The 22,536-nt window shown below is 48.6% G+C and overlaps 2 protein-coding genes across 7 annotated transcripts; one reads left to right on the top strand and one right to left on the bottom strand.

Annotated features, from left to right (window-relative positions):
* Positions 1-803: 803 nt before the first annotated feature.
* Positions 804-9,155, bottom strand: smpdl3b (sphingomyelin phosphodiesterase acid like 3B). 4 transcript variants are annotated; one of them, XM_066717734.1, is made up of 9 exons: positions 9,060-9,155; positions 5,783-5,838; positions 4,847-5,060; positions 4,140-4,237; positions 3,596-3,739; positions 3,035-3,204; positions 2,737-2,917; positions 2,090-2,223; positions 804-1,432 (listed from the first exon to the last, which is right to left on the bottom strand). In XM_066717734.1, the coding sequence occupies exons 1-9, from the start codon at positions 9,065-9,067 to the stop codon at positions 1,073-1,075; spliced, it is 1,365 nt and encodes a 454-aa protein (XP_066573831.1). In that variant the 5' UTR covers positions 9,068-9,155; the 3' UTR covers positions 804-1,072. The 4 variants fall into 4 exon arrangements, with proteins under 4 accessions (XP_066573831.1, XP_066573827.1, XP_066573829.1 ...); XM_066717730.1 differs by lacking the exon at positions 9,060-9,155 and adding an exon at positions 7,043-7,387; XM_066717732.1 differs by lacking the exon at positions 9,060-9,155 and adding an exon at positions 6,959-7,086.
* Positions 7,406-19,155, top strand: LOC136763614 (CTP synthase 1). 3 transcript variants are annotated; one of them, XM_066717729.1, is made up of 19 exons: positions 7,406-7,555; positions 9,469-9,649; positions 9,751-9,921; positions 10,171-10,271; positions 10,415-10,531; positions 11,997-12,080; positions 12,634-12,714; positions 12,813-12,964; positions 13,158-13,290; positions 13,673-13,761; positions 14,207-14,301; positions 14,553-14,615; positions 14,962-15,005; positions 15,121-15,217; positions 15,483-15,538; positions 15,931-16,027; positions 16,549-16,693; positions 18,171-18,269; positions 18,707-19,155. In XM_066717729.1, exons 2-18 carry the CDS (start codon positions 9,484-9,486, stop codon positions 18,253-18,255), a joined length of 1,776 nt encoding a protein of 591 aa, XP_066573826.1. In that variant the 5' UTR covers positions 7,406-7,555; positions 9,469-9,483; the 3' UTR covers positions 18,256-18,269; positions 18,707-19,155. The 3 variants fall into 3 exon arrangements, with proteins under 3 accessions (XP_066573826.1, XP_066573824.1, XP_066573825.1); XM_066717727.1 differs by having other exon boundaries at positions 18,526-19,155; XM_066717728.1 differs by lacking the exon at positions 7,406-7,555 and adding an exon at positions 8,397-8,414 and having other exon boundaries at positions 18,526-19,155.
* The last annotated feature ends 3,381 nt before the right edge of the window (positions 19,156-22,536 follow it).

Raw genomic sequence — 22,536 nt, 5'->3', positions numbered from 1 at the left:
TTTATTGCTCTGTGTTTTGCTCCATCTTTGTAGGGGGAGTGTTTGGTTATGGGTTCAATTCCGATGAAACAATTTGACATCAGAAGGAAAACAAGTGCTTTAACACTCAATCAACAACAGACATGGACAGACATGGAGGATATCAGAGCCATTGACATGATGCACAGTTGAGCCATAGACTATGCTCTTCCATTGTGGGCTGTACATGTCATTGGCTATTGATGTGCATAAGAGAAGGAGAGAGACAGTCACAGCCCCCAGATATTCACCCGCTCAGCCTCCGGCAACGAGCCTGCATCGTCACGCTGTGGGAAGCCAGACCGCGTCTCATCACAGCTTACAGATGTCTGTGTGTTGTGTATTGTCAATCGTAAGCTTGGCTTTGTGGTGATAAAAAACACCGGCTGAGCTCAACAGACACCTAAACACCCTCTAGAAGATGCCGGGGGATTACAAACCATCCGGCAAAGAATTGCAGTGACTGTTCTACAGATCTTTCTAATAAAAGTTCAAAGTGTGTCGATTCACGTTCTGTGTTTCACAGGGATTAGACGGACATAACTGAGAGCCCACCCAGTATTGTGTATAATTGTGTAATCTTTCACTAACCTTGAGGAGACCGATATTAAAAAGACGTTTGCTTTTGCGTTCAAAGTTTTTTTTGATTAATGTTCCAATTAAGTATCTTTAAAATAAGGATTTACTACAGAAAACAGTAAAAATGTTAGCAAACCATGAGACCCCAAGCAGAGTGCAAATCCAAACTGAACAGAAATCGCAACAGCAGAGATGAAACGATGCCCTTCATTTGGCAGATAAGCCCTTGGACACAGGCCTGGCTTTAATGCGTGAATCAATTGAACAATAGCTGTGCCAGAGAATTTAGATTCCATTATGCAAATCAGGTCATATTTTAGATTGTAACAAATTAATGAAACCATATAAATAAAAGACTTGATAAAACCCTTGGAAAACTTCCAAATCGCTGGGCAGACCTGTACTGAACACGTAAGGGGGATGGAATGACAATCGAAGCGGTTCGTTGGTCGCTCCGTCCAGCTCTTTAATACAGTCACAGCACAGCCCAGGGCAGCGTGAGCGCCAGGCAGAGCAGGGTGGGCAGCGGCGGAAGACGGGGGTCCGCCGCGGACTGCACGCAGAGCTCGTACTCGGGGAAGCCCACCGCGCGGATGGCGCACACGTGGTCGAGGCGGCAGTCGGCGTTGCAGGGCGAGAGGTCGTAGTTGACGGAGTTGAAGTCGTAGTACGTCTGCAGGAAGCGGCTCTCCTCCGCCAGCCGCCGCAGGACCAGGTGCATGGAGGCCGGAGAGGCGTCCGGCACGCGGAACGACTCGCACAGCCGGTACTCCTTCTCCCAGCGGGCGCGGGCCAGGTTGGCGTAGGTCAGGTTCAGGTAGTAGGTGACGATGTCCTGGCGAGAGGAAGAGAGGGGAGAGGCTTCGATAGCATGGGGTGTTGACTCTGAATCGGACAGCGGGATTAAGGGCTGGCAAATGTAGCGCTGTAGCAAACCTTCAGCCTGTTTTGTGGATTTTGTCGGTGTTTGTTATCTTTTAACAAAACATATTTCACGAATCTGGGATTTGTAACGTGCTGACCCACCCCTTCCTTCGTTTCTTCTTTTTTGTCACTCGGTGTGCCTGCAGTGTGTGTGTGGAACAGCGAGTTGAAGGTGGAACGAGGTCATGGAATCACTGATTACATATCCAGATGGATAAGAAATGACATAAAATGCTAATGATACACTCCTCCTGCCCCTGTAATTAAACCACAGTGACTTTATAACCTTTTACTGCCACACAATTGCTGTAATAAAGTAGTAAAGTCCATTAAAGCATCTTAAGCAAGAGGGGAAACCTGAGCACTTTGATCAGCTGAGGTTGGCATTGCTATTGCTGCCCCCAGACTAGATTGTGTGTCAGCAGAATATTTCCAGATTGAATAAACAAAAGCATGCATTAGCAGGGAAAGGAAGGATCTTTCTCAGACACGAGTAACTGTGATTGCAGTTCCCAGAGCTGCAGTGACGCAGATGTTGGTGCCCCAGTGACAAGGTGTCGGGTTCTACCTTCACAAGCAGCGTGTCGGGGTCGTACTCAAAGACTCGGATGCCAGGGTTGTTGGCGCCATTCTCCACTCCGGGTAAAGTGGTCTTCCAGGGCGTGATGCCTGGGGTCAAAAACATGGTGCTGATGGGAGAACCTGGACAGAGAGAGAGAGAGACCATGATAGAGAGGTCTAGTAGGCGGAATGAGGACTGATTTCTCAGAACAGTAATCCCTCTCCGACCGTGTATTTGCCAGCCGCGGAATTCATTCATGCTTTTTATCTCTTTGTTTAGTGAATGAAAATGCAACCGAAGGCTCTGATCAGTGTAACCCTGTCCGTGGACAACCTACCCTCCATAAGCTCTAGTATCTATCAACCGTGGTTTTGCCAACAACGGGAGGTTTCAAGAACAGGACCCCCACAGTTGGCGAGGGATTACTGAATTCTGGGATCGTGGGCCAAATTTAGCAAAGCCTCCAACGGGACTTGTTCCCCAGCTCTGCACGAGACACCAGAACTCTCCACAGATGCACTGAGCAACTGCCAGGGTCCTGGGGGAAAAACACCCCAAAATCCTTGTCGAAGCCCAGCTGACAATGAGCCGGTTATCGGTGTTGTCTTTAGCGAGAACTATTTGAGAAGAGCAGGACCGGTGAGGGGCCCTACCGTCCTGGCTGTAGAACATGCGGAAGCTGTCGGTGTGGTGGTGGCCGAAGAACTGGCCGGCGATGACCGCGTGGTGCTTCTGGACCAGTTGCAGGTAGCGCTCGTTGAACTGCGGCCGGAACCAGTGCTTCAGACGCTTCTTCTCGAAGAACCCGGGAGGAACGTGTCCCATGATGTACACCTGAAGACACAGGGAGGCCAGTGAAGGGCCCAGGGGTGACTGGGGGCCTCACAAGCTTTTCTCCTCAGTCATGTGCTGTTTTCTTGTACCTGTTACTTCTGAGCGAGAGGTCCGTACCTTTTCATTGTTGGCAGCAGCTGCTTCCAGGACTTTATCCATCCATTGAAACTGCCCCGCTGGATCCTGCAGCTCTGCGGTCACCTTGTTCTGGTCGTAGTAGAGGTTGGTGTTCAGGACCATCGCTCTCTGGCCCGGTTGCTTCAGCAGCCTCTCGGTGTAGAACCCACCTGACCACAGGCAGAGACAGGCAAGCGGGTGGGTACGGATCAAAATCTGCGTCTGATTGTCACAGAATTTATATTTAATAATCTAAATGGGGAAAAGTGTTTGTTTCTGGTCTGGTTATTGCTGTGTATTTTTGTGTTTGGTGGTTTGTTGGTGTTCTGTTGCTGAAAACATTGTGTGTTAGTATGTTTCTAAAGCTGCAGCTCAGCTTGTATCACTTTCAGTGGTGACGCTCTGATGCTACAACTAAAAGCGGGACTTTCCCTCTGGGTTTTCCCTGCACTGTCATAGTCTGACAGCTGTGCAGAGTGGTGTACAGGATGGATAACAGACTGGCAATGGCTCTGGCAGCGAGTTGTGACTCCAGAGGAACGGGGCTCTTTCAAAGCCTACCTTTCCTGAAGGTGGGGAGAGAGTCCTGCTCCAGCCACGCTTTCCACAGCTCCGCAGTCCTGTTGTAGATGGTGTTTTCTCCAGCCGGCAGCTGGCTCTTGGGATGGTAGTCGTGGTTGCCCAATGCGGAGAACACTTTGGTTCCTGGGACAGACAGACAGACAGACGCAGGCAGTGGTCAATGCCCCCCGATTCTAAAAGCACTTTGTTCTTTCTAATAAGATTTATACGAAGAAATAGGTTTAGGGAGGACAGAACTGCAAGTCCCTGGACTCAGTCCAATACGTTCATGAACGTTAACCTCAGTATATCTGCATTGGTAATTTGCAGTTTTAGCATGGTTTTGACACCCATTTACTTTGCCAGGGCTTACATCATTGTCTGACAGTGTGCGACTCCTTCGTGAGCAAATCTTCACAATTTCAAGACGTTCTCGCTTATTTGTTTGGGCTTCGGCTCAGGAGACCCGTATGCTGCGGATTACAAGGGGTTTATTTAATAAAAATGAATAGACAGGTTTATGTCGGTGCATTTCGGGTCCTACCTGGGAACACCTGTTGTATGATGTTGGTGAGGTTGGCAACGATGGCGAGGACGGCCTCTTCCCCGAGCTGCTCATTGGGCACATGAGGAGTATCATCCCTGGCAAAGAAACACACACACACACACACACACGGAGTCAGAAGGCTGAAAGTGTCATTATTGCATTTGAACTGCAAAGCACAGCAGCTACCATTGAGATAAACAAGCGCTTAGTGTTAAAAAAGAAACAAATACAATACACAGTAACATCTGATCTGCTGCTCACGCACAGAGCGGCCCGTGTGTCTGAGGATTGCAGAATAAGTACGATTCTTGTTCAGGAGTGCAAAAATATGCTGACCAAGGAGGCTGGTCACAGACCCCTGATAATAAGGGTTTTGATTTTTGGTGATTCACTCTATAGTTTATTCTGAATAAACCTGCTACTCAGAATGACTTTACAAGGAACTCGTCCAAATTAGACTCACTTTGAGAATCTTTAGGTCCGATACTGAGGACATTTTTTTCTGTTCAGTGATTTGAAACCCTTAAGCGTTGTTTTCCAAATCCGTTGTTCTTGCTCGAATGACCAGGAAATGAGAAGGGACCCTTAACTTTGTGACACCCCTATACTGTACACCCTTCAGAACAGCCCTGTCACATGTTTACAGTCATGCGTGTGTCTGCAGTGCTGCTGTGAGTGTTGGTGTAGTAAAGGAGCTCAGGTACCCAGTCCAGACAATGAAGTCCGGGTCGGGCAGGATGTCTCTCATGGCGTAGATGGAGGAGTTGATGAGAAGCCAAGGTGAATCACAGATATAATCCCCAAACCGCCCCGCGTTCTGCACCGGCCGGGACGCGCTGGACGGACAGACTGACACGGGGTCGCCTGCCGGATTGTACTTCGTGTCCAAGTGCAGGTCTGTGATGTGCCAGAAGTGACCTGTGAGATGCCAGACACTGATATGAGCAAGTGCATGAGCAAGCTCTGCCCAGGTACGGATCATGGATCACAAGAGAATCCTAACGACTCCTACAGTCTGATCTACATTTTTTATTCTATATAAACTGTGCCTATCTTTCTTGTGTTGTTATATAAATATACTTCAAGAAGATTTACTACATTTTATATCCTAAAAACAAAACACATGGACATCTTTTGTTTTCATAGGCCATATTGGATAATACAGTCCTGACTAGAGTTAGAAAATAAAAAACAACAACAGAGTAATCCCATCTTGAATCCTTTCACAATCCTGTGCTGCTATCACATGTGTGCACAATTTAAAGAACAACCCATAGGCACAGATGTGTCGATAACTCCTTAAAGGAAGATCATGGAAATCATTGTGACTATTAAATACACATAGAGGAAAATCATGAACTGGGTTTTCAGGTAGGTATGTCGCTGAAAAAGGGCAACTCAACTCTGCTGTGATGTAATCTGTAGAGTTGTGTATTTGTTTTTGGGTTGTGGGTTGTTTCCCTATAGACATCAGTGTAAAACAAAGCATTTCCAATACAGCTTTGGTGTTCTTAAAGGGTCGTTTCATAAGGAAGGCTAATATTAAAAAACACATTCAAAGTAGTAATTAAAGAGTCACATGTGATGTACTTATTTTAAGTGTTGCAGTTCTACTAATAAGGGTATAATCAGTTACTCACCTGAAGCAGCCTGGCCTTTACAGAAAGTGAAGAACAGACACAGCGTGAAGTAGAGCCTGAAAAGAAAGATTGTATCCATTGTGTGTCAACCTGCGCATAGAGCCGCAACTGACTGCTTACAAACTGAGCTGCACCGTTTATCTCCCGGGCTGTAAAAGCAGGAATGATCTCTATATGAACTCCAGCTATCAAATAAAAGCACATGCACCATGTGACTTCCAGATCAGATCAGATAAGACAACAGAGATGCCAGTTTACTTTTCTTTGTTCCTCTTCACACGCAAATAAATCTGAATAAATCTCGTGGACTAGGACCTTGAAGAGTGAAAACTAAGTTATTCAACTTTTCTATATCGCATGCATATGAAAAGCACTGTTCCACAATATTTAACAAGCTTCCTGCTTAGCAAAACTCCACAAAATAAAAGGCCAATTCTAAACGTTTAAAATGTTTATCATTCTTCTAAGGGTTAGTTTTTTAATGTATAGATTTGGTTTCTATACAGCTTCAATCACTAAATACTCTGGGCACATGTCCATTTTACGTGAATTAATTGTGTTAATGGTTTGGATGTAAAAAACAACAACAAACAAGCAGGATCCTGATTCAGTTCACCGGGATCTCTGCTCTGAAGGTGACTGGAGCCGCACTGGGGCATCTGGGATCGGGTGCCCTCTTGTGACACCAACAGGTAAATCCGGATGGGATGCAAATACACAGGAATTCAGTAGAACCTTATTCCAATGTATATGCATTTATATACGAATCATAACGAATTAATTAGATTTAAATGTGTAGGTTTAAAACTATTGCGTAATTATGTATGTATCGGGGGTTTCCAAGGATTCAATCCAACTCATCATTGCGGGTGCAGGTGCAACAGCAACACCCGCAGCCGTGACCGCAGCGCCCACCGGCTCCATCTGCGCCTCCCCACGCCCAGCCCCGGCGGCAGGGTGAGCTCGGGGGCACGGGTCGCTCGGGGTGCTGGCGAAGCACGCACGAAAAGACACCGAGAGACATTTCGACACGGACAATTAATAGCAGATGAAAAAGGGGACTCGGCCGGGGTGTATTAACGTTCACGACAGAAAACACGGCGTGATTGTGACGTGGTGACCCTCCAGCGTCGCAAGACACCTGGCGTGTCTGTCAATAACGTTTTTTCCTTTTACCTTTGAATAATAATTAATCCGTAGTAATGCTGGTGAAACATTTGCCATCTATAGCACTTCTGAATATTATGCATGCCATCTTACGGGTGGCCCACTGCAGCCAGGGGTGCGATGCAAAGCCAGCTCTGCGTGAAGCTGTTGTATAAAGCTGTGCATGTAGAGCCCAGGAACCTGTACCAGCGTCTCATCTTAATCGTGTAAAAGCGGCACCGAACTGACCCACACGGGCCGCTTTCAACAGAGCCTCTGCGCTGCTGTGTGAGGCTGTTATCCACCTCCGATGCTATCACTGCTCCCTGCGTTTGCCCTTTTGAAATGTGCTGGACTCGGTGTCTGATTAGCTCGCCGGTGTGTCGCAGTCCGGGGGGGGGGCAGCCTCGCTTTCCCACAGTGCAGCTCTCAGACCCCCCCCCCTGACGTCACTCGCAGCGTGGCTGTCTGCGCTGCGGCGGCGCACACGTGCATCGGCTCCCGGCTCGGGTGACTTATTTGTGGGGTAAACACGACCTGGCATCCCGCTCCAGACCGGCCTCGGTTGTGAGTTCAGATTGAAGAATAAAAGTCCTCCAAGATCCAGACTCGTTGTGTGCGGTGCCGGTGAGTAATGAACTACAACACTACTACAGCACTGCACCGAGCGCGCTGCTCACACGCGGGTTGAGAGGGAGAGGAGACCGTGTCCAGAGAGGAGCCATTCGCCCATCGTGCTCGTTTGTGTCCATTAATATCTAAGTGATCAAGGATCCTATCCAGTCTGTTTTTGAATGTTCCCAAATTGTCTCTTCAGCCACATCGCTGGGGAGTTTGTTCAGATTGTGACGCCTCTCTGTGTGAAGAAGCGTCTCCTGTTTTCTGTCTTCAATGCACAATTCATGCACAATAGGCGAGGCGGTGGAAGTGAATAATGCGCAGGTCTTCACTGGGGGGCTGCTGGTGTTGGAGGGGGTCGAGGCGCAGCTGCTCGTGTGGGTTTGGCTGCTCATGTCTGTCTGTGTAACCGATATGAGAGGCTATAGGGACGCTCAGATGGCGCATTGTCTTTCCCCGCCATGTCTGCGCGCCGCCTGCGTTTCCCGGCTCGTTGTGGAGTCGCTCGCCGGCGCAGTAAGACACTGAAGCGCACGACGGAGGAGGACGTGGCGATGAACAGGCCAGTGCGCCGCGACAGAGGCGGTTCTGCTGCGCTGAGCACACGGGGCCGAGAGCCGGGCCTCATCTGAGCCGCACGGTGCCCTGTGGCCGCTTGATTCGCAGCAGGAGTAACGCGCGGCTGGTTTCTCTCCTCTGTGCAGAGTTGCTTAGTGTAACAGTCGTGCTGAAGCGCCGGGGTACCGCCGCAGTGCAGCCCGGGAGCAGCCCTCGCCTCCCGCCACTCGGCCGCATCTCTTACGCTTCTGCCCGGGGGTTGCAGCGGCGTGGTGTCGAGCCCGCCCACAAGCGCGGACTAGCCAATTGGGTGAGCCTTGGTGTGTGACGTGTTATTTCGGGGACGCAGAAACCCAGCGGCGCAGAGCGATGTCGAAACCGTTCAATTACAACGAGTCGCGTTGTTGTAGAGCAGATGTCCGCAGTACTGCGCAGATCTGCACAATCCCGCCGATCCCATTGGCGGAGGAGCGCAGCGGTGCGGACGTCTGCGCCACATGGACGCGACCTTTGTTTTAATGAGGCGTGCAGGTCTAAACAAACTGGTTGGTCCTGTTGCACAACTTAGATCTTTTCTATGTCATACGCAAGATCAAAACCAAAGTTTACTGTGATAAAAATTACGAAACTTCTCTGATATAGTCACACACACACACACACATATATAAACTTGGAAATGTTTGTTTTACGTATTCCTAACCAGAACACAATTAATTTAACCTTTTCTTTTGACATTCAAACATGAACCATTTTAACTCCGATTGGAGCCCATAGATAACAATCAGCCTAATTAAAGAAACAGACTACATCATTTTAATGTCTTATTGGTCACGTAACCAGTAAGTCACTCAGGGTAAGAGCCAAGAAATGAACACTTCAGCAAAACATCAATATTCACACTGCCCTTTGAAAAGGCTCAATGTTCTCTGTACAGTAATTGATCAGTTATCCTTACTGTGTCATCGTCGTCTGTTTTGGTTGCTGTTGAAGCAGAGCTGCAGCCCCGGACGCATGGTCGTCTGCGCCAATAAGTAATATAAGAACCCCAAGTCATTGCACTATATTTAGACACGGATCACAAGAGGACGATGCAGAAACGAGTCGGAATTGCTCCTGAACCTCGGTAATAACCAGTAAAAGGCATCTGTTTCTGCAGCATTATTGAGCTGTACGTTTATTTCAAATGTTTTAACAGAAAGCAGTTCAGTAAATCATCGGGGTGAGTTAAGATTAGGCTGCCAATGAAGGAATAGAAAACGCTCTCGGGACCCTGTGCATGTATACTTCCAGCCCGTCCCAGCGCCAGGGAGGAATGCGAATGCTCGGTGCCGTCCTCGCAGCTCAGTCCTGCTTCTCCCCCCCAGGTTCACGAAGGCACGATGAAGTACATCCTCGTCACCGGTGGGGTCATCTCGGGGATCGGCAAGGGAATCATTGCCAGCAGCGTGGGCACCATCCTCAAGTCCTGCGGCCTGCATGTCACCGCCATCAAGATCGACCCCTACATCAACATCGACGCCGGCACCTTCTCCCCCTATGAGCATGGTACGCTGGATTGGCGCAGAGGGGCTGCAGTGCGGGACAGGGAGAACCTGAGTGTGTGTGTGTGTGTGTGTGTTAACACTGACGTGTCTGTGTTTTTCTAGGGGAGGTGTTTGTGCTGGATGATGGAGGGGAGGTGGATCTGGACCTGGGGAACTACGAGCGTTTCCTGGACATCCGACTCACCAAAGACAACAACCTGACCACTGGGAAGATCTACCAGTCTGTCATCAACAAGGAGCGCCGCGGAGACTACCTGGGCAAGACAGTGCAGGGTGAGCGCGCCGGGCCGGGCCTGAGGGGGGTGCAGCACGGAGCAGGAGACGAGGCCGAGAGCGCAGCAGTGAGGGGGTGAAAGAGACGAGGAAGGGAATTAGTTTTCGAAACCGTCTCCGTCAATCAGAAGATCTGCTCGTTTATTTACGGAAGCAGACTTTTGTAAATGAATAAAAGTGAAGTGAGGAGGTGGGAGTGGTGGTCCACACGCTGGGGGGTAAACACTCTGCGTCCGTCTCTGCCCTCAGTCGTGCCGCACATCACGGACGCCATCCAGGAGTGGGTGATGCGACAGGCCAAGATCCCTGTGGACGACGATGAGGTGGAGCCCCAGGTCTGCGTCATCGAGGTACGTCTCTCCCGTGCGACTGGCCTTGCCCTCGACTGCCCTGTTCCCGGCACTCTGCACTGCTGCCCAGAGGCGTGCTGGTGCGGGGCAAAGCCACGGCCATCGCTGTGCAGGACACTGACTCGTGATCTGCTTGGTTTCAGCTGGGCGGCACCGTAGGAGACATTGAGAGCATGCCCTTCATTGAGGCCTTCCGCCAGTTCCAGTTCAAAGTCAAGAAGGAGAACTTCTGCAACATCCACGTCAGCCTCGTCCCACAGGTACTGATCCCTCCGGCCCGAGAGACACAGGCCCTCACTCGGGGCACTAACAGTGCGTTGTGCTGCCTCTCACGAGGGAGGCTGTAGTGTACACTCACCTAAAGGATTATTAGGAACACCTGTTCAATTTCTCATGAATGCAATTATCTAACCAACCAATCACATGGCAGTTGCTTCAATGCATTTAGGGGTGTGGTCCTGGTCAAGACAATCTCCTGAACTCCAAACTGAATGTCTGAATGGGAAAGAAAGGTGCTTTAAGCAATTTTGAGCGTGGCATGGTTGTTGGTGCCAGACGGGCCGGTCTGAGTATTTCACAATCTGCTCAGTTACTGGGATTTTCACGCACAACCATTTCTAGGGTTTACAAAGAATGGTGTGAAAAGGAAAAAACATCCAGTATGCGGCAGTCCTGTGGGCGAAAATGCCTTGTTGATGCTAGAGGTCAGAGGAGAATGGGCCGACTGATTCAAGCTGATAGAAGAGCAACTTTGACTGAAATAACCACTCGTTACAACCGAGGTATGCAGCAAAGCATTTGTGAAGCCACAACACGTACAACCTTGAGGCGGATGGGCTACAACAGCAGAAGACCCCACCGGGTACCACTCATCTCCACTACAAATAGGAAAAAGAGGCTACAATTTGCACAAGCTCACCAAAATTGGACAGTTGAAGACTGGAAAAATGTTGCCTGGTCTGATGAGTCTCGATTTTCTGTCGAGTCAGAATTTGGCGTAAACAGAATGAGAACATGGATCCATCATGCCTTGTTACCACTGTGCAGGCTGGTGGTGGTGGTGTAATGGTGTGGGGGATGTTTTCTTGGCACACTTTAGGCCCCTTAGTGCCAATTGGGCATCGTTTAAATGCCACGGCCTACCTGAGCATTGTTTCTGACCATGTCCATCCCTTTATGACCACCATGTACCCATCCTCTGATGGCTACTTCCAGCAGGATAATGCACCATGTTGCAAATGTCGAATCATTTCAAATTGGTTTCTTGAACATGACAATGAGTTCACTGTACTACACTGGCCCCCACAGTCACCAGATCTCAAACCAATAGAGCATCTTTGGGATGTGGTGGAACGGGAGCTTCGTGCCCTGGACGTGCATCCCACAAATCTCCATCAACTGCAAGATGCTATCCTATCAATATGGGCCAACATTTCTAAAGAATGCTTTCAGCACCTTGTTGAATCAATGCCATGTAGAATTAAGGCAGTTCTGAAGGCGAAAGGGGGTCAAACACAGTATTAGTATGGTGTTCCTAATAATCCTTTAGGTGAGTGTATATCGCTGCACTGCAGGACAGGCCGTTCCTGCCCTGTGTGTCTCACACCAATGAACAGCGAGAGGCATGGAGAATGACCGTCTAGTCTGGATGCAAAAATAGCACTAGGGAAGAAAAAAAAAACGCATGGTGACCGTGTCTTTACTGTGCCTCTCTTTTTCTTCCAGCCCAGCGCCACGGGAGAGCAGAAGACGAAGCCCACACAGAACAGTGTGCGCGAACTACGAGGGCTCGGCCTCTCGCCAGACCTGGTTAGTGAGTCCTTTTGTCTCTGTTTTTGTCCCTGCCCTTATTCCTGCCTCTTGTCCTCCCTTTTCTTTACTTTTCCCTTCCCTCCTTCTCCCTCTCTCTCTGTCCCTTGGAAAACCTTCTGATCTCTCCTTCCTCTTGTATCTTCCTCCCCTGGTCCCGTTCCTGCTTCTAAGTAATCTTTCAAGATCTCCAATTAGACCCTGAAGTCTTCTGCCTCTCAAGTCTGCTGTTCAGACTCTGTGCCGCTTTCTCTTGGGCTGTTTCTGCGCCCTGCCGTTAGTGCCTGTGATGGAAAGCTACTATAACACTTGAATGTTGATCTCGGTAATGTGGGCGTGATGTAACACCTTGTAATGTTGAGTAATAAGCAGGGCATTGTATTGTGTTTGGGAGGAAAAAATGCCCCCTGGGACCAAGGTATCTGTGAAATGAAAATAATAAAAACGACCGTGCTTGTTGTTTTCAATACCCCTGGGGCTGCTTTCTTTAAAATATTTATTTTGTTTCACTTTAATAGACGAAAACCAATCCAAAGGTGTTTTTGTGTTGTAGATTGTGTGCCGCTGTTCCACCCCGCTGGACAACGCGGTCAAAGAGAAGATCTCCATGTTCTGTCATGTGCCGCCAGAGCAGGTGAGCCGGGACTCTGGTGTGTGTGCATCTCTGTGTTGTGTGTAAACTGCTGTGCGTGTTTGTTCCTGACCAGCTGACACGTCTGCTCGCTCTTCCAGGTGATCTGTGTGCATGACGTGTCCTCGATCTACAGAGTCCCGCTGCTGCTGGAGGACCAGGGCGTGGTCAACTACTTCTGCGACCGTCTGGACCTGCCCATTGAGCTGCGGCCGCGCAGGATGCTCACCAAGTGGAAGGAGATGTCGGACAGGTGGGTGGGCGGAGGGGCGTCGGAGTCCCGGCATCCAGAGCTGCTGCCCTAAAGAAGCATAAAGCAGGAGGGTAATCTTTTAGTGCGTGCTCAACATGGACCAGGACCTCGATGTGAAAACTATTCTGGTTGCCCAGCTGGTTAGTCTGGTTTGTGTAGTTAAATGTAACAAATCCTTCGCCCGTCTCCCCAGGTCGGACCGGCTGCTTGAGAGCTGCTCCATCGCTCTGGTGGGAAAGTACACCAAGTTCTCCGACTCCTACGCCTCAGTCATCAAGGCCCTGGAGCACTCAGCCCTCGCCATCAACCACAAGCTGGAGATCAAGGTGAGCGTCTCTGCCCCGGTTGCGCTGCACCACGTTTCTACATGAGCTTGAAGACGGTGTCCGTACAGGATAGCGGGGAACACGGCTGCTCTTAATATCACTTAGTACCACCTCTTGTATAGTATACATGAGTTCCAAGTGTTGTAGGTATATGAGGCAGCTGGAAAGACTTTACACTATACTGTTTTAAACAACGCCCACGTTTCTCAGTCCCGTGTGTCTGTGTGCGCCAGAGAGAGTGAGAGCGTGTGTTTGCACACCGCTGGGGGTTGACTGGACGTGTGTGCTCTGACCTCTTCCACCCCATCTCTGCTGGGTCTGAGTGCCAGCCGCACTGAGAGTTTTGATCATCTCTCTCTCTCTCTCTCTCCCTCCCTCCCAGTATGTCGACTCTGCAGACCTGGAGAGTGCCTCTCTGCAGGAGGAGCCCGTGAGATACCACGAGGCCTGGCAGAAGCTGTGCAGTGCCGAGTGAGTCCCAGTCTGTGCCCGGGCGCTCTGACACACTGCCGACACCGTGCACACTTCTCCAGCCCCGGGGCTGTCTAACAGATCACAGGGGGGTATAAGAGCCACACGCACTGAGAGTCCAGGTTGTCTGCCATCAGATGCAGTTGAATGGTTTGAGTTACACCTGCAGTGGAAATTGAGTTTTACATTGAGGTCGTGACCTTTGTAATGTGTAACATGTGCACAGCGTTGTGTGTTAGTGTTTGTTAAACCACGTGAGCTGCAGAAAAATACTAAATTATCACAACAATAACTGTGACACCCACTTAATAATAATGTAATAGTGGTGTTTCATACTTATCGATTATATATTTTAGTAACTGCTCTGGGCAGGAAAAAAGCATCTTTCTGTTTCACTAGTCAACCACTCAAGCTAAAGATACTGTGTGTTGTGTGGTGTGTGCAGTGGTGTCCTGGTTCCTGGAGGTTTCGGTGTTCGGGGGACGGAGGGGAAAATCCAGGCCATCACCTGGGCCAGGAAGCAGAAGAAGCCATTTTTAGGTAAGGACACCAGTCCAGTATAGGATACACACAGACACGGACAGCAGCATGCGTGTGTTTGGCCTTATAAATGGGGGGGGGGGGGGGTTGTTGAAGATTAAACCTGTGACTGTGCCGTTTCACAGTATTGACGCACATGCCTGCTGTAGGTTTACACAACTACACAAGTGAAATGCCAGTTTTGAACCGTGGAGATGCTTAAAACTCTTGTATTATTTGAGTCGTGCTAACTGTGTGTATACCTGCCGCAGGGGTGTGTCTGGGAATGCAGCTGGCCGTGTGCGAGTTCGCCAGGTCCATCCTGGGCTGGGCCGGTAAGTCTGTGAGACGCTCTGATCAACAGGAAAGCCTCCGAACATGCTTTTATCCCAGGTCACATGTGTGTGCTTTCAGACAAACGTAAAATGTTCTGCTTATGAACAACATTAGACGCTGGAAGGCAGCTGTGGTCTGTCTGCATCAGTGCCATTGGGAGAGGCGCTGTAACCAGGGCCGTGTGTTTGCAGTGCATCGTCTCACCCCGATGCTCGTGTTCCCAGAGAGAGCCTTTGTTTTTTTTTTAGAAGAGCGTTCATTATGTTTAGAGAGAAGAGTATAAAATAAGCACGGAAAGCTGTCGGCTCTAAATGATCTGCTTTAATGTGTGTGTGTTCTTTACAGATGCCAACTCGACTGAATTTAACCCTGAGACCAAACACCCAGTGGTAGGTATCCCGTATACCCCTTGAGATCATCCGTGTCCTTCACTCGGCCTCTCTGCTATTTCACAAGTCGTGCCACGTGTCCTGCGCCGACTGACCTCTTAACCCCGCCCCCCAGGTGATTGACATGCCAGAACACAACCCGGGACAGATGGGCGGCACCATGCGACTGGGCAAGAGGCGGACGAACTTCAAAACCACCAACTCCACCCTCCGTAAGAGCCCAGATTCACACAGCGGCCGTGGTGGCATTCATTGCGTTAAATACGAGTCACCGCTGCTCTCGCTTCATTCGGACCAGAGTCTGCCTGTGGTCTGATCGAGAAACGGCCCCTTAGAAATGTGGATTTATGTTTAACACTTGTGTTCAGTTCAGGGCTGAAGAAATGCTATTGAATCTCTGCAGTTCGTTGGTTAACTGAAGTTAACTCTGGGTCCTCAGGCAGACTGAGGGTTTTACGTGTCTGTCTGTTTTTCCAGGGAAGCTGTACGGAGACGCTGAATTTGTAGAGGAAAGACACAGACATCGCTTTGAGGTACGAATCCTGTTTGTCCGATTTTTCCCTTTCTACTCTCGTTAAGTGCTTAGTGCGTCCATGTTGTTATTGATTCCTCAGCAAATGCCCTTATCTGGATGCTTAGTGAGGTCACGCAGAACCAGGGCTTCCTGAAAACGCACCTGGATTAACCGGGCCCAGAGAGGGCATAAGAAAATCATTAGTCTTGCAGAACGCTGATGGTGTCCTAAATTGATGAGCCGAGGTGCAACCTTGTTGAGTTACAGGGGGGTAAAAGCTTGAGCGGGGGTGCAGATAAGGGTTGATGCGAAGGCTGTGTTGGATTATGGGGGGTGCGGTGACTGCGGAGCCCCGGGTGCCCCCCCCCCCGCGTGGCTGACAGGTGTCTGTCTCCCTGCCCCCCCCCCCAGGTGAACCCGGAGCTGAAGGAGCACTTCGAGAGGAGCGGCCTGCGCTTCGTGGGGCAGGATGTGGAGGGGGAGCGCATGGAAGCCATTGAGCTGGACGGTGAGACGTGGAGGGGGTTGTGTGTTTTTTGGGGGGTTGGGGGGATTTTGCAAGTGTGTTATTTGTCAGAGGAGGGGCTGGAGACTGGGAGAGTGCAAGCAGCCCACATGATTGTGTGACCTCTGACCTCCCATCGATCTCTGAGTTGGAGGAGACGTTTGGACTTTGGTCGGCCGTCTGGACAGGACTCGTCTGCACTGTGTGACGTTGTGAAGAAATTCTCAAATCCTGTGCCAAGATGTGTATTGCTACTCTCTCTATCTCCAATTCAAGCTTTATCGGCATGACATTTGTATACAAGTATTGCCAAAGCATGTGATATAATTGAGACATATAAACAGGAAAAAATAGATTTATAGAAAATAAAGTAAAACAAAAAAATAGAATGAATATAAATACATAGATTAAACATCTGTACATTAATTTAAATTAATAAATAAAAAGAAAATTAATGAAAATTGTATGATTAGGTACATTTCAATACATAAACGTAATCTCTCTCTCTCTCTCTCATGCCACAGATCACCCGTATTTCGTGGGAGTGCAGTACCACCCCGAGTTCACCTCTCGGCCCATCAAGCCCTCACCCCCCTACTTCGGGCTCCTCCTGGCCTCTGCGGGGAAACTGCAGAGCTACCTGCAGAAAGGATGCCGCCTGTCCCCACGGTGAGTGCCTCCCTGTTTACGACAGACTCGGATCAGAATTGAAGGAACACTCTGCTTAGATCTGACTCTTTAAATTGTGTAATAAAAAGTTTTCTTTTAATCATGGCTTTATACTTCACTTAAGAACATAAGACAGTGTCCAGCCGAAAGGAGCCCATTCACCCCATCGTGCTCGTTTGGTGTCCATTAATAACTAAGTGATCAAGGATCCTATCCAGTCTGTTTTTGAATGTTCCCAAATTGTCTCTTCAGCCACATCGCTGGGGAGTTTGTTCAGATTGTGACGCCTCTCTGTGTGAAGAAGTGTCTCCTGTTTTCTGTCTTGAATGCCTTGAAGCCCAATTTCCATTTGTGTCCCCGGGTGCGTGTGTCCCTGCTGATCTGGAAAAGCTCCTCTGGTTTGATGTGGTCGATGCCCTTCATGATTTTGAAGACTTGAATCAAGCCCCCACGTAGTCTCCTCTGTTCCAGGGTGAAAAGGTTCAGGTCCTCAGTCTCTCAGTAGGACATTCCCTTCAGACCTGGAATAAGTCTGGTTGCTCTCCTCTGAACTGCCTCTAGAGCAGCGATATCTTTCTTGAAGTGTGGAGCCCAGAACTGTCCACAGTATCCAGATGAGCTCTAACTAGTGCATTGTACAGTCTGAACATCACTGCCCTTGTTCTCAATTCTACACTTTTGACAATATACCCTAGCATTGTGTTTGCCTTTTTTATTGCTTCCCCACATTGTTTGGATGGAGAAAGTGAGGAGTCCACATAGACTAGTTCTATTCCTCTCATAGTGTAATTATAGGGACATTTTTGTTACCTGCATGTAATACCTTGCACTTGTCCACATTGAATTTCATCTGCCAGGTGTCGGCCCACAACTGAATATTATCTAAGTCCCTTTGAATAGCCTGTGCTGCCGAGATTGTATCTGCTGAGCCACCTATTTTAGTATCATCTGCAAATTTGACAAGTTTGCTAACTATCCCAGAGTCCAGATCATTAATATAGACTAGAAAAAGCACAGGCCCTAATACTAATCCCTGTGTATCTCCACTAACAACCTCACTCCAGTCAGAAGCGACTCCTCTAATCGACACCCTCTGTTTCCTATACATCAACCAGTTCATAATCCATCTACTTACATTACCCTGAATGCCTACAGCTTCCAATTTGAGGATCAGTCTTTGGTGTGGAACCTTATCAAAAGCTTTTTGAAAATCTAAGTATATCATATCATATGCTTAAAACCCCTGCTGTTTAAAATGATGAAAAGTCTCTGATTTAGGACATTAAGCAGTTGAGAGCTCGGTTGGGCAGGGGCTCCTCCGGGACCAGGGCTGGGAACCCCTGGTGTAGAACATCTGTTCCACAGCTGCTCTGGGCGTTCAGAAGACCGAGACCGCTTCCTTTTATTCCTCTGTCTTTGTCGCTGTCGTCTCCACCTCCTTCCGGAAGCTTGAGTGGGCTGTACTTGTCTACCGCAGGGACACTTACAGCGACCGCAGTGGCAGCAGCTCCCCCGACTCGGAGATCTCGGAGCTCAAGTTCCCGTCCATCGCGCAGGACTGAGGTGCCGGGCGCGGGTTGGTACCAGTCGGCCCACACCGCCGGACTCGATCAGTGCTTATTATCCGAGACTGACTGATTTATTTTAATTTCCAAGAATATGTCAATCATGGGCATCTACACATAGTAACACACAACCAATATTAATCTTAGAAATATATCTTAGTATATATTTAAGTATTAATTTGTTCTTCCATATCAAGACAAGTGTTTGGTCAGTCTCATTAATGCAGCCTCATCATTAATTAACCCCCCCCCCCCCCTCTCTCTCAGGACAGACGTTGAGAAACACAAGGACCTGCCCCCCCCGCTGTGCTTCACAGGACTCCAGATCTCGTTTTTAATTCATTTCTTGCTGTCACAACCATGTAGAAAGTAGCGGTCGTTTTATTTGTACACGTTGTCATGTTTTATATGGTTTGTTTCTTCCACTGCATACTGGACTGCTTCACAGATGGGGATATTTAAGCAGCGCCAGTTCCGAGTCCACTGATCAGGCCGCCGGGTCCCAGTCTGGTGGCCTATGCCGCTGCGGCGGACGTATGGATGTTCTGGACGAGATGAAGCCATTGATTTTGCTCAACGCATAACGGCCCCACACTGAAGAAGGATGGCTTTGACCAGAGTCGTGGGGGACGTCAGCCGCTCAACATCCGTCGGTCGAAGGAGATGCACGATATCCTATAAACTCTACTGCATGGTGACCGGCGTCTTGCCAGCTTGCGGACTCGATGTCGAAGGTGGACAGCTATGGTTTCCTCAGACTCTTGGCCTGTGCTTCGGTTTTCCTGCCATCATTGAGGACCCCCGCCCAGACCTCGGCACGCACTGGTGGCAAGGGAGGGATCTCTTCTCTTGTTTGTCTTGTGAAAAATAAATGCCTACATCTTGTCATGTATCCTATTTCCATCTCTTCTCTGAATGATCTTTTCCAAGATATCGTACTTTCCTGACATTGAAAAACAGATCAATGCTTTTTTCCACCTTCAGTTGGAACGCTTCCAATAGTGTTGCACAGCAAACCAATAATTCAACAAAACACATTCTTTCTCAGGAATATCCAAGCAATTATCTTTGAAATTCCTTTTCCTAATAGTTGTTAGTTTTCTTACAGTCTAGTGAGAGGTTTCCAGCTCAATGTAGGATGAAGTTGCAGCTGATACTGTCTCTCAAACTAATTCACTGCTCCTGGAAAAACAATACTACAAGATGTTTTCTTGATATTATTCTCCCAAAACCTGTGAGGAAAATCCCCATCCTATAGTTACTGTAAATAGTTACACAGTGCTAACATTACGGTCAACAAGGAACAGGACCCGAGTTTGCTTCTATAGGGAGGGATAAAAATTAACCAGATATCGAAATGGAAAACGGTCTTCAATGGCTTTGCTTTGATCATCTGTGCCGGGCCGTGGGAACCAGCATGGTCTGGTGTTTTGTAGGCGAGGGTTTGGGCCGTCTGCAATGATGACTTTTCAGGAAGTGCTGAAACTGATGGTTCAGGGGAGGCAGGGTGGGGTACAGCCTAGAAGAAATCTGCAGCGATTTCCCCAACATATTGGGGATTATATTTAGAGAAACTAACAACAACAACAACAACAGGTGTTGTGCTTCATCGTGTGAAAGCGAGCTGATCGGCCCTGCACTGTGTTTTCTAGTCCAAGTCCCAGGCAGTGAGTAGGATGAGACTTTTGCAGGTGTTTTACTGATTTAGGTCAGTTGGAATTATGAGTCCAAGAGCAGATGTTTGAGTGTCTGGTTTCCCTTCCTATTGATATTATTGTAATTTTCCCCCCCTTGCAGTGAGCTCTTGCACGTTGTCTAGCATCAGGTCCGGGAAAAGGAGGCAACTTGACCGAACACTGGGTGAATCCAATCCAGGCCTCGCCAAAGGAATAGATGACCAATGTCTTGTTGCAATGCTGGCTGTAAGGTTAGCTGTAAAAGATGGCTTGATTAGATCTGACTGTGTAGTGGCTTTGGAGTCCGAACCAGCAGGGATTTGTTCTTCGGTCCACATTGTGTTGGTGACCTTTTACAATATGAATGTGTAAATATACATGAACACAATTATGAGGCAGGGAGGCTCAGCTGATGTGAGCGAGAAATAATGAACAAGAAACCAAGAGCTGCAAGTTAGAGTACACTTTATTTCCTTTCATTTTCAGATGAGAGACATGACGATGCTCTATTGTGGATGGCGCAGGACATTCGGAATCAGTTTTTTTCCCTGATTGGCATTATACGAAAGACATGGCTGGTGGCTTCTGTGATGTGCCAAACCTATAGCACCTACACAGACCCCAGGGAAGACAGACATATTGAGCATGACGCGTCTGCCTGGTATCGTACAGCTATATACACTGATTCTCTGTATATACACCGATAAGCCATAACATTATGAGCACTGACAGGTGAAGTGAATAACACTGGTAATCTCGTTATCATGGCACCTGTCAGTGGGTGGGATATATTGGGCAGCAAGTGAACATTTTGTCCTCATAGTTGATGTGTTAGAAGCAGGAAAAATGGGCAGCGTAAGGATCTGAGCGACTTTGACAAGAGCCAAATTGTGATGGCTAGACGACTGGGTCAGAGCATCTCCAAAACTGCAGCTCTTGTGGGGTGTTCCCGGTCTGCAGTGGTCAGTACCTATCAAAAGTGCTCCAAGGAAGGAAAAGCGTTGAACCGGCGACAGGGTCATGGGCGGCCAAGGCTCATTGATGCACGTGTGGAGCGATGGCTGGCCCGTGTGGTCACGTTGGATCGGACCACACGGGCCAGCCTTCGCTCCAAACGTGCATCAATGGAGCGAAGGCTGGCCCGCTTTTCCTTCCTTGGAGCACTTTTGATAGGTACTGACCACTGCAGACCGGGAACACCCCACAAGACCTGCAGTTTTGGAGATGCTCTGACCCAGTCATCAATTTGGCCCTTGTCAAAGTCGCTCAGATCCTTACACTGCCCATTTTTCCTGCTTCTAACACATCAACTATGAGGACAAAATGTTCACTTGCTGCCCAATATATCCCACCCACTGACAGGTGCCATGATAACGAGATTATCAGTGTTATTCATTCACCTGTCAGTGCTCATAATGTTATGGCTTATCGGTGTATATACGGAGAATCAGTGTATGTAGCTGTACGATACCAGGCAGACGCGTCATGCTCAATATGTCTGTCTTCCCTGGGGTCTGTGTAAGTGCTATAGGTTTGGCACATCACAGAAGCCACCAGCCATGTCTTTCCTATAATGCCAATCAGGGAAAAAAACTGATTCCGACCGAACTGGAAGTGCATCGTCTGTACCGTGACCCGTCTGACGCCTAACAGTCCTGGTGCAAACAGCAAAAGGAACGTCCTGCGCCATCCACAACAATAGAGCATCATCATGTCCCTCATTATAAAATTAATTTGGGTGATCTATTGTAAAGTGTTAATGTCTCCCCAAAAAATTAATGTAAGCGATCAGGCATTTGACCCCTGCATATTGAGCACTTGGAAGGCCTCGCCATGTTTCTATTGGCAAAAGCTTGCCTTCCTTCTCTCCCACCACTCTCCCATCGCACTCTCCTCATCGCTGCTCTGCTCCTACAGAATAGAAAAATAGGACAGTTGTTGAAGTGTGAACGCTCAGTCAATTCGAGTAAAAAAGGCTCAGAAACGGGCTGGTCCATTACAGTGGGGTAGGACTGTCAGGAAAATCAGGGTTTCTCTCCTAACCCTGCTCATGTCAGCAGCTTCCCAGTAGGCATCAGCCTGCTGCTCCTGCAGCATGACCCGCAATTCGTCCATCTCATATTGCATGGTCTCCAACAGACCCTCCATGAACACACTGAGTCTTCTGCTTTCCTCTCCAGCCAAGCTATTATATTTATACTGAGAATCATCCAGGCCCTTGGGGTAACTTATAACATTTGTGATGTTTTTCCTGGTTTATTATTTTCTTACACAATAACTTTAACTGTGGGAATCCGGGGCTGCGCTGGACACATGGGTGGCTGTGTGGATTACACACAGACCTCCCTCCAGTTATAAACACAGAAGGGATGTCAGTGACGGGCAGGCTGTCCAGTGTCACCAAAATCACCAGACACCTTCGATACTCACCTTCCTGAGCGTCTCTTTGTCCTGAAGAGCGCAGACTTGAGCCTCCAGCTCCATCTTCTCCTGCCTGTGTCTCTGCAGCTCCTGCAACACAAGAGAACAGACCCGTTCCACACACTGCTGGATTCCAAAACAGCTGATTTGACCTTTATATTACATATCAGGGTTAAAACTC

Source organism: Amia ocellicauda, chromosome 11, assembly GCF_036373705.1.
Source record: "Amia ocellicauda isolate fAmiCal2 chromosome 11, fAmiCal2.hap1, whole genome shotgun sequence".
In the NCBI taxonomy this organism is placed as follows: domain Eukaryota; kingdom Metazoa; phylum Chordata; class Actinopteri; order Amiiformes; family Amiidae; genus Amia; species Amia ocellicauda.
The sequence above is the reverse complement of the archived record's forward strand: the minus strand, read 5'-3'. Positions and strand labels throughout refer to the sequence as shown.